At 35.3% G+C, this 17,251-nt stretch overlaps 1 protein-coding gene across 1 annotated transcript in view; it reads left to right on the top strand.

The window, feature by feature from the left end:
- ARHGAP15 (Rho GTPase activating protein 15) overlaps window positions 1-17,251 on the top strand; it is a 621,527-nt gene that overhangs the window by 303,918 nt on the left and 300,358 nt on the right. The window contains exons 7-8 of the mRNA XM_060151513.1: window positions 12,760-12,858; window positions 14,128-14,257. Coding sequence (XP_060007496.1) covers window positions 12,760-12,858; window positions 14,128-14,257 — 229 coding nt within the window. The remainder of the gene's footprint in view (window positions 1-12,759; window positions 12,859-14,127; window positions 14,258-17,251) is intronic.

The following is a 17,251-nucleotide window of genomic DNA, read 5'->3' as shown; positions in this document are numbered from 1 at the left end:
TAATAGGGAAGTTGCAATACAGATCCAGCTTTAAGATGCCCCCACTCCTCTAACACTATGGTATGGCTCTACTGATATATCTGCTCAGGAATCTAGTGCTGTTTTCCTCTTGCCTAACATATCAAATCAAACTTACGTTTTCTAAATTTTAAGGCCTTTTCTTATCTGAATATCACAACTCTACAGTAGTAACCTAACTCAACTGAGCCATCATTCATTCCATAACCCTTCTGAGGGCCCATGGTGCTCAGCTGTGTGCTTGGGACACATGGTCTTTGTCATCAGTGAGTTTAAAGTGTAGCAAGGGTGGAACAAGAAATTAGATACTTACAGTAGTGAGATGAACTCAATGGTGGAGTAAATACAGGCTACTGAAGGGGCACTTCCGTTTTGACCTCCATAGGTTAGAAGAGCCTTTCCTAAATAGGTGATGTCTGAGTAGTTTCCTGAATAAAGAGGAGGAGTTTGCAAAAATCCAAGAGACAATCAATGACTCAGTCAATCAAATAATAACAACCACAATAGTTTCAAGGACTTACTATGTGACAGATACTATGCTAAATTATTTTCCTGAATTATATTTCATATACCCTGCACACTGGTCCTATGAGGTAAGTATTATTATTTTCCTCAGCTTATAGGTGAGGATATGGAAACACAAAGATTCTACTATAAGTAACTTGCTCAAAGTTATGCAGTTAACATATAGAGGACTTGAAGAGAAAGGTTAGAGACAGAAAGAGAAATCATGAAGTGCTTGGTAATCCATATTAAAGAATTTGGGTTTTATCTTGAGGACAATATGGATCCAGTCAGTGACTCTTAAATGACAGGTGAACAACATGGGTTTGGATGGATCATCTGTCTATAGTCTGGAGTGGCAGGCGCCAACACAGAGTAACTTCCAAACCATGTGTGGAACTCAGTAAACAAAGAGATTCCTAATCCCTACTCCAAGGATCTGATCCTTAGGTCCCTGTGAGCATGAGAATCAATACTTCTTATAAAGACCTTGAAGGACAATTCTGATATCAGCCAAATTAGGAATTCGCTAATGAGTAGATGTAGAGATTGGATTGTAGCAACACAAATCAGCAGTAGGGAGATCAGACAGGGAATAACAGTGGCTTGAATTAAAATAGATATCAAGAAAGATGTCTGAAATAGAGATAGTAATTAAGGATTCATTAGTTTATAATTCTGATTTAAACAAATAACAAAGTGGGTAATGTCATTCAGGAGTATGTCCCTAATTGAGAAGAATCATGGCTTATGAGAGAATGCTGATAAAACACCTCCATTTAAAGGGTGAGTGAAGGGAGAATAGCCCACAAAGAGGACTTAGAAATAGACTCTTAATGTCCTCTAGAGATGCCAACTTCTATCCTGCCTCTAAGCCATTATACATTCTGCTCCTGTCACCTGTGTTATTCTCTTCCCCCTCCTTTTCTTTTACTAAATCTCATCTGTCCTTGTAAGGACCTTCTGCAACATTCTTCCCTGAAATGCAAGTTTACCCTTAGAGAAACTTTGGTTTGTTCCTTAAAAGTTAGTACGTATGTCCCATCTTGGATCATGATTAATTATTGCTTTCTAGTTGTTTTTCCGTGTCACCCTAGATTTTAAGCTTGTTAAGAGCAAGGGTCACTGTTAACTTTTTTTTGGAACACCTCATCATTCCTAGAATTGAATGCTAATAGGTGTTCACTAGGCATCTAATGATCAGTGGTTGCTGAATGGCTCTCCAGTGTTGTATGTGATGAATAGTGATCTATATGTCCCAATATACACAAAGTACATGGACCTGTTGTCCTGGTGCAATTACTAGTAGTGCTTCTTTTGCCTTCAAAATTGTCACAGTTTAGGCAATAAATTATATGGTCACTCTACTGATAATGCAATCTATATTTTTTTAAAATCTAGCATTTTAAAATGGTGCTATTTCTAACACAAATATAGTTCTGTTTTGGAAATTAAGGAGTGTTAAAGTTTTTCTGCACACATGTAGCATAAGTAATATGTCATTCCAGATGTCAGATGTCCCCATTACTGGCCTGTTTTTCAGTTGACAGATGTCATTGTCTATTATAAAGTCATGAGTGGTTTATTTTTTAAAAAGTGACATCAAATGATATATCTACTATTGTATTATATACACATTATGCCACTAAATTATAGTTTTAGAAATGTCAGATACTTCTACATGTTTGTTTAAAGAGAACCCTTTTGAATAAACAGTGATTTTCTCCCCAAAGCAGAATTATCACTTTTGCTCATTTTCAGGGAAAGTTTCATCATTTTCAACTTATTTAAACCTATAATTCATGGGGAAAGAGAAATTTCTTCTCATTCATGAACTTCCTAATTACACATATACTTAGTCTGTTATCCTTAGTGAATAATGATGCTGTTTTATAAAGGCCAAAATCTAGATTGTCAAGCTCTTGGTTAAATACAATTTCAAAATTTTCAGAAACCAAAAGTAAGGTTTTGCTATAGTATTAACTTTACTTCTTGGATTAGGAAGTTTCGATTCCAGACAATAAAAATTCACTAGTTGATCCCCAAATCCTCACTGAGTATTTGTCATTCTGCCCAGACCATGTAGTGTGACATCAGAGAAGGAAATAGATACCCTTCGTTCTTGTGATCTACACATTCTCCCAGAGTAATTCTCAGTTCCCTCATTTCCCAGGTTGAAGTGGCATTAATTCTGTGAGAATAGTTCATCTGTGCCTGGGTAATCGGTGTTTACTAGAACAGCACAGAGGCGCTCTGTTTATGTCTGACAAAGTAGTTATAAATCACATTTCTTCAGATCATAAATACACATTTATCTTTAGAATATATCACCAACTGAGTCATTTTGATGTAAATATTGCACCTCTTAAATATAATGATGATAATCGAGGCTGTGAATCTACAGATTTGTGCAAGTGCTCCCTTTTTGATAACTGAAAATATTTAAATCGCAGAAGTTTTAACATCCTATGAGAAGTGGCAGACAGAGTGGGACCTACCAAAGTTGCAACTATTTTCTCTGAGTTATGAATAAGGCAGTCTCACTGGCTTCTGCAAGGAAATCACAGTACGTTTTCTAAGTTGGTAGGCTTTTGTTGTGCTGGGAGCAGCGGCCCGGAAATGACTGACTCAGAGGGAGTCCTCAGCTCCTTCCCTTCTTTTAGTTCTGGCATCACATAGAAAGGGCTCTATGGCAAAGCGTTATAAACAAAACAAAGTGAGCAATAGTCTGCAAATTTTCTCATTCAGTCAAAAGACCTGTGGGAACCATCCAGCTTTCTCAGACTGGTAAAGAGTCCATCTTTAGAGAGGTCCCCAAGATGATGGAGAATCAACATTGTGATGGCATTGCCATCTCTCTCTTGTTGGCATCCTTGTCTGGAAACTGTCTCAGTTGGCTGTAATTTTACTTGAAGATTAAAGCACAGATTTTTATATGTATCTTCTGTTCTCTGAATGTAAAAAATATAAAATACACCTACATTCATTTCTCACTGGCAGTTTTGTAATTCAGCAGATTTCTCTTTTTCATTGAAACCTGGAGTTGAATTATCTTGAGCCGGAAGGCATTCAAGGTGCTGTTTTTTGCTTAGCTATATTTTTCTATAAGCACCTAATTGTTTCAAAAAGTGATGTACAGTATGCAAAAACCTGAATCTACTGCAAAATAAGTCTGTACAGCACTCACGTTAACAGGTGTTCTCATTAATGTAAGTAGACATGGAACAATTCTTGAATGTTTTATAAATACTCATAATCATGGCCAAATATGTTACAATAGCATAAAGATACATACTTCAACATCTTTCATCCTTGTTGTGCAATGTCAGCACTTATTAACAGAAGACATGTGTGAGTAATAAACTAGGGGCAACAATACCTATTTCTACTTAAGTCACTGTATCTTAAATTAACTAATACTTCTAAATAAAAAGTTTGCTTGTTTATTAATGTTGATAATGCTTTACTGAACATAATGGCTGCAACATTGATGGACCAGCAATGAGCACTTTTGCATCACTGAGGTTCTCTAAAGGCTTGACCCATTAACCTTAGGATTAACTCTCGAAAATCTTCAACTGTATCCAGTTTTGAGTATTGTCAACGCTCAATTAGAAAGATCCACACATAGGGCAAGATTCTTGGATGATCTAGTATAGATTACCCCTGCAAAACACATGCTTTGGAATATAATCAAGAACATTCTATTCTAGCAATATGCATTGAAATACAGACCCACTTTTGGTGCTTCCTGAGTCCCTCCACGTTTAGTCCTATTGTCTGACGTCTAGGGCTTATTGACTGATGGGAAAACATAGTTTCAGATTGTTGTTCCCAGTCTTCAAAATGGATTGCCTACTCTACTCTGATAAAAAGTGTTATCAGGGCGCTTCCCTGGTGGCGCAGTGGTTGAGAGTCCGCCTGCCGATGCAGGGGACACGGGTTCGTGCCCCGGTCCGGGAAGATCCCACGTGCCGCGGAGCGGCTGGGCCCGTGAGCCATGGCCGCTGAGCCTGTGCGTCCGGAGCCCGTGCTCCGTGACCGGAGGGGCCACAGCAGTGAGAGGCCCGCGTACCGCCAAAAAAAACAAGTGTTATTAGTAGATATCCAAATAAACTACTTACGTTGCCTGACAGTACACAATGGTATTTTAACTTTCAAAATTCTATTACAATGGAGGATGAGTTAAATACTGTATGCTATGGCATATCAAACAATAGGATGTAATGCATTCAGTGAAACGTATAAGATAGATATAGCTCACCTATATATTACTTACTTAGTGCCCCTTAGGTGTGGGTTGTGCAGCCATATACTGGATAGACAATTGCCCTTGGCTTCAGAGTAATTATAGTGTAGTGGGGGGAATAGAGAAATCAATAGGGAACTGCAATGGAGAGCAGTATGTCCTATGATGAAATAGAAGCAGGATATCACAGAAGCACTTAGGAGGAACATCTATTTCAGAGAACGCTTTCCTGAAAAGCTGACATCTAAATTGATTTGAATAATATCATAGAGGAAGGCACAAGGTTCTGCACAAGGGAAACAACCTACTCTGAGGGAAGAAATAAGAATTAGTATGGGACAGCTGGACAAAAAAAAAAAGAAAAAAATCAATATGGCTGGATTGTAGAGGTGCAGAGGAAAATGTGGAACAGGGGGGCTGCAGAGCAGGTAGATGGCAGAGCACACAGGGTCTGGCAGCCTGAATTAAAGGTTTTATTTGCACTGCAGTGTACAGCTGTGGGGAATCTCAGAATGATATCAAGCAGAGGAATGGGATGATCAGATCCAAATTTCAGAAAGATCACTATGGCTACAATATGGAGCATGGATTGGAAGGGAAAACATAGATGAGATGGTGGGGAGACAAAAAGATATTGTCATTAAATCCATGTGGAAGATGATGGTAGTATACATAGTTAAATACATTAAAATTCCATAACAGTATACATGACTTTTCATTAAAATTATAAACACATATAATGTTTATCCATGAATCAAAAAAATTGAACGATAGCAATTTGGTGTACCTTGGGAAAAGGGAAATTTTGTGTTTGTTATACTTTTATATTTGGTAAGAAACTTTAAATTGGGCATTTCTTAAGTAAACACAGAAATAGTGACAACCATTCCAATTTGAAAATAGTGGGAACAGTAGATTCCCAAATGTCATGTGACTAAATGAGTAATTTTGCACAGTGAACATAGCTCAAGCTAGAAGCCGATCTGTGGTTGGCAGGGATTGAGTGGTGGGTACCAGCGAACACGAGCCCTGGGATGATGAGTTTACCTAGAGGCAGTTGCTCCCCCCAAGTTTAAAAATTAACATTAACAGCAATAAAACTCTAAGCTGATATCTTTATACACCAACTGCTTCGATTAGTCACTTTTTCAGTTGTTTTTCATATGAGCACCACAGGCAAAAGTTTTGGTGTAGCTGACTGCAAACGTGTAGAAACTGCTAAACTATCTACTAATTACTTGGATAGTATTCTTTGATGAATATTGAGAAGACTGTTTCTCAGTAGTTAAAGTATTTTACTACAGGTAAAAGAATGAACACGAGTTTTGTTTTTCTTTTTTCTTTGTTTGGGTTTGGGTATTTCATTCATAAACAGAAAGGTAGAGTGGGCAAGTGATTCAGGGTGTGAATGTTCACTACGGGACCAGTTTTATTACGCAGAACAAATCTGTGTTGTAGGAATGCAGGGACCAAATTATTTGAGTGTCAAAGGTACAGCTCAATTTCAGTTAAAAAACACTGTTTCTTGAAAGTTTGACCTTAAACCTTGGATTTCAGAACACACTTAAAATCTGTCGTGTATATTGCCCAACATTTGTTTACTTTCCATTAAATAAGAAATTGCTTACATGAGCAGGTTATTTTGATATGATGACACCACTGAGGGTTCCAGTAAATGTACATGCAAATCAATCAACCCCAAACACATTGAAAACATATCCAATAAACCTCTCGAAACTAATGAACTCACGTTTGTTAACACAAAGGGAGTTGTGGATACACAGGATCCTTTGGTGGCCAGGCTCATTTAGTAGCGTGTGGATTTTAGAACATTTCTCAGAGTCAGAAGAAACAGGGTAATTATAACATAAGGTTCAACATCTTTAGATATGTAGAACATTTTCCGTTGCTTAAAACAAATATTCCCTAAGAAAGTATAAAACATTTTTCTGACTTGCAAAGTTTTTGCAGTCTATCATTTAAATTACTTAAATAAAGGGAGCTTTACTGGTCCCCAAAGCTGAGAATATAACACCCTCCATGCATATTAGCTTGATCTTCTTGACAGACCAGAAAAGTGTTTGTGTGTGCCAATTAAAACGAAAATGGATCCCTAGTGGCTTGTTCCTCACCCGACTTCTGAAGACTGCTATCATTGTTTGCTAGGATAAGGCTGCTATCCAAAGTAAACAAACTTTTCAAAACTTTCATGACAGATGGGGGTTACAAATGCATTTTAATAAGAGAGTTGCCAAAGCAACTTTTTTTTTCTAATCAGCATATATTTACTTAACATCTAGCAACATTGGGAACACAAGGCAGATACTTTCTCACAAAATGTTTTAACAAGTAACATTTTTGGAAAGACAAATTGAAGACCTTTTACTTCTAACTGATATTTTACCCTCAGTTTTATGTTAACTTTGCTCGACATGTTAAGAAAAATGTTAGGAGTTACTCAAACCAGATTGTAATTTGAGACAGACATGCAGCTTGATAATGTAATTTCTTTGGTGGTCATAAACACCTTTGAGACCAAGTAATTTAACTATTAGTATAACCATGACAACGTCCATATCAAATGTGGAGTGTGATGCAAGATGAAAAAAAAATGTTAATCTGAGGGGTTTTTTCAAAGCATTATTGCTTCAATTTTAGGTCTTGACATCTCACTATGATGTGGCCAAGATATATATTTCTTATGCTATTAGAATTAAATAAAGATACAACCAAAATTAATAAAAAAATTATTTTCACTTCAAATGAATTTGCTATACTTTGACATAACTTTTTATATCTACTTAATTTAATTTAAACATAATGGTTTCATCAAGAAGTCCAAAGTGTCTCCAAATATAGTAGCAATTAAATTCCATTCCTCTTAAATGGGTAATCTGCTTACTTGTAGAATCACTGTAGACACACGATTTAACATTTTTCAAGGCTCTTTGGATATCTGGCATATTTTATTACACATTTCCTATATACAGTTTCAACTTTATTAAGATGGAATAAACCCTCCTTAGGCTCATCATCAAAGTTTGATCCTAAGCAAAATGTGAAAGATACTTAGTTCAAACATAGGATTGTTTTAGTTCTTTCTAGAATCTCAAAGAGTTTTTTGGGTGCTCCAATTCTGTTTTAGATATATTTTTTTTTTTCGTAGCAGGATAGTAGCTGTTTTTGAGGGAAAAAAAAAGAAAGAAAGAAAACATCTGAGAAACAATATTGGTTGATCTTTGAAAATTGTGCTATCTTTAGCATAACAGTAAAGAAACAAGCAACTTTTGTCTAAGATCTATATTCCAAATTTCACAACTGAAACCAAATCATCATGGTCCTTTTCCCATATGCAGAGTCCTTGACTGGTATACAACTGTTTGCTAAGAACTAGTGAACTAGAAATCAAGATCTTTGTAATCTCTTAATTCTGTCATTTAAAGTGATGCCAATTTGATAGAATGGCATTCTCATTTTCCTCATTTGCTTCATTTGCTTCATTTGCAAAATTACTTTATGATAGTGGAAGAAAGCTGCATTTGAAGAATGTTTAATATGTGCTTTGAGATCATTAAAGCTGTTATCACTTTGCATACCAAGTGGTAGTATTCATATCCTTAATATACTAAAGTTCTGATAAAGTCAACCTTTAAAGAATAACATATCATGACCAATAGTTTATATATAATTCCATGATACAAATGTGTCTGCAGTAATTACTCCCTCCTCTGAAATCTTGGCATGAGCATTGTCTGTGCCACTCACATTGGGACTTAGTATAAGCCATTTTCTATTGTTATTTATCCTTATACTCATATGTCCTGTTTATCCAAACAGATTGTGAGCTCTTGAGGGTGAGAGTTGTGTATTCTTAGCTTCTAACAATGCGCCTTGCACTTAATAGATGTTTAATCAGTCCTTATTGATGATTAGGGAGATGTTCGGTGAGAAATACATCTTCTCATTCTCCTGAACTAAAATTATGTGTGGGGTTTATTCTGCAGTAGGTAAGTTGTTACTATCAAAGAGGGGAACACATGTCACTTGTTAACTCTAGCACCTTTGATAGTCTCCCAACATTCATTTGAGGTCAACTGGAATGGAAGTAGCCGACAATATTTAACCATCAAATATGTTTTACTGATGAGACATCTATAACGTAAAGTTGTTCATTGATCATTATCACATACATTTGGTCATTATTTATAAAAGACTGAAAAATAACTAAAGTAATATGTCTATAATGTTTCCTCTATGGAGCTATGAATAGTTTTAATTTGTTTTTTCATTATCTTTAGTTTTTCTAAATTCTCCACAGTAAATTTAATGTCTTACAATCAGGAAAAAAAAAAGTGATGTTCTGAAAATTTTTTGTTTCTATTCTGGTAAACCAAAGTATGGAAAATGTTAATAATATAAATACCATCCTACATATTAATTTCTCATTTAAGTGAACATCCAACAGGGGAAAGACTAACCGCCAGAATGCATTTTGACAAGAGCAGTACTTAATTGACAATATTGAAAAGGGCAATACTTAAACATAAACCCTACTCATTAAAAGTCCTTTAAGCAGCTTTAAATTAGCATAACTATACTCCATTTGTTAATTAAAGGTTAGAAAACAAATTTCTTCTCTCCTTGTCTCTAATCAGTGAAGTTTGGAGTTGGGATGTACCTGCTTTCATCTTCAGAGGAGCCCTAACAAGGACACAGACTAAGTTATGTCCCTTGCCCAGGGAAACTATTGCAGAATTAACACCAGAGTCTTGAGGAATGTGTCTGTTCTGCGTGTTGCCCAGTGGATATGCTTATATAATTTCTTAGGCATACACTTATTACCAGCAAGAATTCAGGTGGTCATTATTTAGCGAGAAAAAGTTTCAGGCAAATTTCCTGACAGGTATTTAAATATATCTATTCTTGACAACACCAGAAAATTTCATTGAGACGGCTTTGGTGCCAGGATATATCCCTTCAAAATACAACTTCGTGGAGATAAGGGATTTCAAGAGGCATTTGTCTAAAGTAGGCTTTGAAGCAAAGTGTAGACCAACAGCTCTTGCCTAAACCCATCTTTTCTGTAAGTTCTTCCTTCATCTACCGTATTCCAGCATCTGTCAGTTAGACAAAGCACGATACAGAAAGAATACATTAGCCTGGCTTAATATCAAATCTTCTATGTCTGTTATCAGTTCTATATCACTCTATAGTGTCATCAGGAGATAATCAAACATTTAGTCAAAGCTAACATTTACTGATATCTTTTTTTTTAAGAGTGTTGAAAATTTGATTGTTCAAAGTGCAAGTATGATTCAGCAAACCATTTATCAGAAAACCTAAAGAGGTAATGTTAAAAAAGTGGATTGAGAAACCTGAATTAAATGTGTTTTACCAGCCAAAGACTTTGAAACTGCTTTCCTGTGAGTGATTGGAATGGAGCAGAACAGTCAATTACTGACTGTAATTAAGAAGTGGATGCATTTAAACTGTAGAGAGCAGTAGCAGACTTCTCCAGACTGCCTAGTAACTTGAAAGATTAGTGGGAAGACCAAGGAAAGGATGTAAACTGTATCTTTCTGATAGTATGTTTTGAGTGAATTGCATTCACATAGTTCTCTGATCCAGCTTCTCAAAATGAATTCATAAATCACTGGTTATGTACAATTAATGCAGTAATATATTTGGACAAAGAAACTTTTAAAGTACATTTTGCTCTTGGTTGTGTTAGGAGTAAAGATCCCCTTTGCATTGCGTAGCAGGCACCAAAACTGCAAATGCACTGCTGAAGTACTTACATTTTATCACTGTTTGAATTTACTAGACTGAAAACTGAACCATACTGGCTCTTTCCTAAACCCTCAGAATATGTTTGTTTCTGGTACTTTGAAAATGTTCCTTTTTATAATTTTAATAATGGTTTATTTATAATGACAGAGAAATAGGTTGTACACTGCATTTGGGCTAATTGATTTTTCTTTGTGTATGTTAACAAATCGTAACATTATATAATACATTCTTAATCAAAATATTTACCTTCAGATTAGGATGAAGGTAGAGGTCAAGGACATAGTTTTCTTGCGTTAGTTAGAAGTGACCTTATATTTTTAGAGGACTATTTCTGTGGCAGCACTTTATAAAGTAAATATTTGGAACTTTATGTAAGTAAAGACCATTGTAAGTGTGTTCAGATAATTAAGCAAACATCAGCTTAACTGTCTTTTACTAGATACATAAAACAGAGGACTATTTGGAGGCTATTTTGAGCCATCCCGACTCTTGCACGCAATTTTACTTAGAAAAAAAGAGTGATAGGGCTTCCCTGGTGGCACAGTGGTTGAGAGTCCGCCTGCCGATGCAGGGGACACGGGTTCGTGCCCCGGTCCGGGAAGATCCCACATGCCACGGAGCGGCTGGACCCGTGAGCCATGGCCACTGAGCCTGCGCATCTGGAGCCTGTGCTCCGCAATGGGAGAGGCCACAACAGTGAGAGGCCCACGTACCGAAAAAAAAAAAAAAAAAAAAGAGTGATGGGCCCTGGTAATCTGTCAAACGCTAGTGTGGATAATTAAATTCCTCTTATTTTCTAATCTTTCACTTCTCATAATTTGAATGTACTTTGAATAGTTCCTTTTCTTACAATTGTAAAAAGTTGGAATCCAACTCACTCAAGAATGGTTGCATTGCAGCACTGAGTAATGTTGCATCTCTAAATAGTTTTTTCTAAAAATCAATGCAAATGAATATATATGTATGTGTGTAATCAAAGATTGCTTTAAAACTCCAGGATTATTGTCATTAAATGTTGCCATAAGAATCACTGAAACCTTCAGAGTGAGCTATTTGGGGTAATAATTGTCACTTTAATGATAGAATTACAGAGACATTTTGTAGCATGATTTGTGATTTTCTGAACTTGTGCCACGTTTCAACATTTACCTCCTATTTAGAGGAAGTAAGGCTGAGAAGAGGTGACTAGCTCCTGACTGAGTATTTTGAAATGTCAGTCCTCTAAACCTCTGAAGCTTTGCTTGATGTGTGACAGTAGTTGGGAAATGTTCATCTTCCTGTTGAAACAAAAAGTCAACAATACAAAGGGAAAATCTTCACAGTTCAGATTGATAGCTTAATACGAAGAGCGTGTCCACACCCACTCTAATCAAATTCTTGTCTAAGTAGTCCTTTATGTGTGAAATCAAGAGCATTGCTCTGTTTTCTATAGGGCCACATTCTTCTCTCACAATTCCAGGGAGAAAAAGATTCCCTGCAATGAAAAACGTATAGTTGCATGCTAAATATTGCCAACTACTTAACAGCCCTAAGAGTCTGGAACAGGAATGTTCATTTGATAAGTACTCTCCATGAGAGGTTCAAATATGTAAATGAACTTTTATTCTAATGTACTCCCTTTGTGGGGAAATTGGTCCTTTATTGCTTTCCTATAGGTCTTTATGATAGGAAAGTAGAAGTAGCCAAATGTTATTCGTTAGAATGACCTTTCAGAAAAGTCTGCATTAGTCTCTTTGGTAAATAATCTGTTTTAGTGCCCTCCATAAAATGAAATCAAATATAGAGATACTATTTGATTTGAAAGAGACAAACAGGAAAGAGCCAAAAGTGCAGAATGAATTCTGACACACCCGAGTGCATTTTTCTGAGGTTCTGACTTAAGTGGATACTGTCTGCATTATTCTGAACTTCCTGGCTTCCTTTCTCCATGAGTTGGAGTAATTCAGCTTTAGGCGTACTCTGAGTTAATTGTTCTATTATTAAAACAATAATATATTTGTTATGACATGAAAAAATCGTTTATAGAGAGCAGTTCAAAATGATCCTAGTCTCCCAGTTTCCAGAAAGACAATTACTGGAATACAAGAAAATATCTGAGTGTATTAAAGTGTGTTTTTTAAAAAAGTATATATTTTTTAATGTAAGAGATCTATTTTATTTTATATGGTTTGCTTACCTCTCAACTTTTTTTTTTTTAGATCACAACAGTATCAGGAACTGAGTTCCTTCTGCAGTCAGATATTGACTTCATCATATTGGATTGGTTCAACGCTATCAAAAATGCAATTGACAGATTGGTATGTATTTGTTTTGGCTGTTACCTTTATTAATTAGAATGTAGTCATTTAAATCTATTGCTTAGGCATAAGCACACATGCATTTAAGTAGATCCTATGAATTGAGAGTTAGTAAGTTATTTTAAGTTTAAATAGTCCAGGAAAACCATTTTCAGTAGAGAGGATTTGTGGAACTAAATGTCATTTGATTTCTCTCTTTCAAAAACACAGTGCATTCATTTTTTTCCTGAAATAACACAGACGTTCATTCACTGAAGTCTGTGAAAAGCACACAAGAACTTAATAACTACTGAATTTTCACATTTTCAGTTTATGCAATCTATAATGCATATTCTTGAAAATAAATATCAATGTATTTAAGCCCATACTCACTGTTATAATACCAGTAAACAATAACCCTTTGTATTGATTTTCATTGTTCTTCCAGCTAAGCTAGATTGTTCTTCTCATGAAAATTATGTATCTAGAACTTCATGAAATTACCCTAAATTCACACATTTAGAGTATGTTCTTAAAAGAGTCAAATTATTTAAAACTACTCATTTTATACTGTTTCTCGACCAAACATCTTATTTTAGGACACTAATATTTGCAAAATCTTGAGAAGAAAATATTCTTGAGCGTTTTTAATAATGTATACAAAAACTACAACATTTTTGTGTAATTTTACTGTGATTTAATCACACACTTCCATTATATAACTTTCGGATCAAAACTTTAAAAAATAAAATAACAAATTGACTTTTCCCCATCATCAATATAGTTCCCTTATCCAGGCACACATGAGTACTCACGCACACACACACACACACAGATTGCTGTTCTCATTAAGAGTGGACTCTGGAGTCAAACTTCCTGCATTTGAAAGTTTGAATCCAGGTTCTATCATTTACTAGCTGTGTGGCCTTAGGCAAATTACTTATCTCTTTTGGCTTCAGTCTCCTTGTCTGGAAAATAAGGATAATAATAATAATACCTACCTCATAGGATTACTGTGATGATTGAGTTAATGCACGGAGTGCTTGGGGTATGCACAGCATTTAGTAAGTTTTTTATATATATATATATGTATATGTGTGTGTGTGTGTGTGTGTGTGTATATATATATATATATCATTATTAAATTTGAAAATTGAGCTTAGCTTAGGGGCCCTATTCCAAAATAATTATCTTATTTCAAACTTCTCTTTAACAGCAAAATAGATCACAGAACTATTCAGTGCATTTTTTCTTCCTTGTAAAATTATCCCATCTAATTGTCATTTCCAGCCAAAGGATCCAAGTAGTCCTTCAAGAAACCTGGAATTATTTAAAATTCAGAGATCCTCCAGTACTGAACTACTAAGTCACTATGATAGTGATATAAAAGAACAGAAACCAGAGAACAGGAAATCTTTAAGTAAGTATTTTCTTTTGACTTGCTCATTTTAACTCTGTTTAAATGCAGTGCTTATGAAATATAAATGCATTGAAATGAGATTTGAGCCAAACTCATACTACTCATGGAAGATTCGTAGCCATTTTCTGGCCAGGGATTCATGCACTGGAGGGCAGTCTGGGCGCTTTGCATGCGTCATTGTTGGTAATGCCTTTTGAAAAAATAATTGTTCCAAGGTCATGGTCTCTGCTTACAGCAAACCTCTGAATCTCTGAGTAATAACCATGGCGTTCAGATTGGTGATTGATTTTGAGAGTGGGAAATGTCAAGTGTCTCCAAACCTTGGTAAGCTGACTATTTGATTTCCATACGTTAAAAGATATATGAGTGACCAGCATAGTTGGCTCAACATAAACCAACAGACTATGCAACTTTCTACACTTTTAGACCACCAGAAAGATTTAGAAATGTGGAATGTGGATTAGATGTCCTCCAAGGTCACATCTATTTCTAATATTCTGAAAGAAATGAATTTGAAATGAAAAGGACCAGCCTGTCCACTTATATAGTGACCTTGAGCATATCTCTTAACCTTCTTCACTCTGATTATTCCTCAATAAAGGAAGTTATGAAAAAGTGTCGTGCATATCTCACAGAGTTGACATGAGTCTCAGCTTCCTAAAAGAACAAGTAGATATCTCTGGAATTAGAGAAAAACAATTTCCCAAAGTCTTGTAAATTATAATACCTTTCTTGCATCATCTGTCTACCTACACTGAATCTTCTGAATCACCATTTTTTCTGCAATTTCCCTCTGACCGAAGATCAGTGTAGTTATATCCTAGCTTTTTGAACTTAAGGAGAACTCAGTAAGTAGAGAAAGGCTGATTATGGAATATCTCCTTATCTACATATGTATATGAGTAAATATGCTAGATGACCATATGTGTAGATACACATATTTGTGTGCATTAGAGAGTATTATACATATTTATACATAAATGTACATGTACATTCACCCACATGACAAGAAAGAGGGAAACTATTTATATGTGATACTATATCTTCCAAATCTAAATTATTAGGAACCCAAATCTAGAAACAGCATGACAGCTTTGAGTAAGAGCACCCTTTCAAAACTGTCATTATTCAAAGAACCATACCATAGTTTCAACAACTGTTAGGTACATTATTTAGGTAGCAGTTGTGTTAACTTAGAGCTTAAAATTATCAATGTTAGTGTCTTGGACTGTATGGTGCTTTCCAAATTATTTGTGGAAGATAAACAATGCCATTTTTAAAAGTTTTCCATATGATGGTACAGTTTGAAGTTATCTCATTTGAAGATTTCTCTTGAATTCCTGGTCATTGTCCCTCTTGACTTCATATGGGATCAGACATAAGATTTTAGAATTAGAATTCAACTGTGAGTACATAATTAATGTTAACTACATAAACATTTGTAGTGGATATAAAAGGATGCATGAGGCAATGAGCAGTAGCTCTGGAATCTCAGATATAATTGCTGGTTTGGAGGAGACCTTGGCACATTTCTGAAGCCTAAAGCTCAGGAGAAAATAAAGGTTTATAAAACTGTGTGTGTGAGAAACATTGAGGTAAATGGATTTTGTATTCAGCAATAGTCACTTGAAATGTTTCCAGACCATACTGGGGAAAAAAATTCCTACAGGTAGAATACCAGCCGCTTCTCTTTAGAATTTATTTTTAACTGGGAGAGACAGTTATTTGTCTATTTTGGGCTTAAATTCGATCCTGTCTAAAGACAAGGAAAGAGACATATAATTCATTCTATTCATTTCAAAATGTATTTAACTGTATAATGACCTCATATTCACCTTTTTCTTTGCAGTTAAAAAGTAATGATAGCTAGCAAATACTGAGTACTTACTGTTCAGGCATTGTTCTAAGTGCTTGTCTTATATTGATTTACTTAATCCTTCTACTAACCCAATGACATAGGTACCATTATTAACCCTATTTTATAGATGAGGAAACTGAGGCACAGAAAATTAAAGCAACTTGTACAAAAAACAAGTTATGGAGACAAGTTTCAAACCCAAGCAAACCGATATTAGAGTCTGTGCTTTTAACCATCACACTATAGTGAAATGAACAAATAAAAGGTAAACTTAGTTTATATCAACCTTGGCCTTGGGTGGAAATATTACATTAAAGATGAGATCCATATAAATCAATAAACTTAAATAGGGACCCAAAAACATATTAGCAAAAGAATTAAAACCAGATGTTGCCTTTGGACTTTGATTTCACTGTTAAACTAAAAGGGTCGTTTAATCTTTACTGCTAGCCCTAATTTTAGAAAATGCTTCGTTACTGTATTTTGGTGGATATTTATAGTTGTAAGCCTTTTTTAGGACTAGTATATTTTTTGCAACGTAGGATACAGTTAATATCCATCTAATACTTTGAATGAAGTTCATTCGGTATTTACATATTCATTTTCATTTGAAAGGCATAATGATTGACCCACCCACACAATATCAAATTAGCTATGCATTTAAAATAGTGATTGGCATATTTTATATTTGATGCTTTTTAAAATATTTTTTCAAGTAGGAAATACGCTCTGTGAAACCCCTCTGATCTCAGTCCCAGATTTGAGCACCCAAACTTAGGTTTTTAAAGCATGAATTCAGTTTTATGTCACCCTCTTGAGATTAAATAATTATGTGGAGTTAGAGAGTCACAGTGTCTCCTTCCTTATTAGCAGTCTAAGAACAAACTTTATTGTCAGTTTGCTGCCTTTGGCTTCCTGTGCCCTTGATGTTCCCACGAGTTTTGTCGCCAAGATTGTAGACAGATAAAGCCAGAATTACTTTTTTTAAAGGCATGTGAACATCATTAGCAGCTAACAGGTGGTCATTTCATTGTCCAGTTTCTCTGTATAACATGGGAAAAAAAATATGTACTTTCAGTGAGTGAATCAGAAAGTTAAGTGCTTAAATATACTTTCCTTTTTAAAATATGATTCTA

Source organism: Lagenorhynchus albirostris, chromosome 6 (assembly GCF_949774975.1).
Source record: "Lagenorhynchus albirostris chromosome 6, mLagAlb1.1, whole genome shotgun sequence".
Classification (NCBI taxonomy): Eukaryota; Metazoa; Chordata; class Mammalia; order Artiodactyla; family Delphinidae; genus Lagenorhynchus; species Lagenorhynchus albirostris.
The sequence above is the reverse complement of the archived record's forward strand: the minus strand, read 5'-3'. Positions and strand labels throughout refer to the sequence as shown.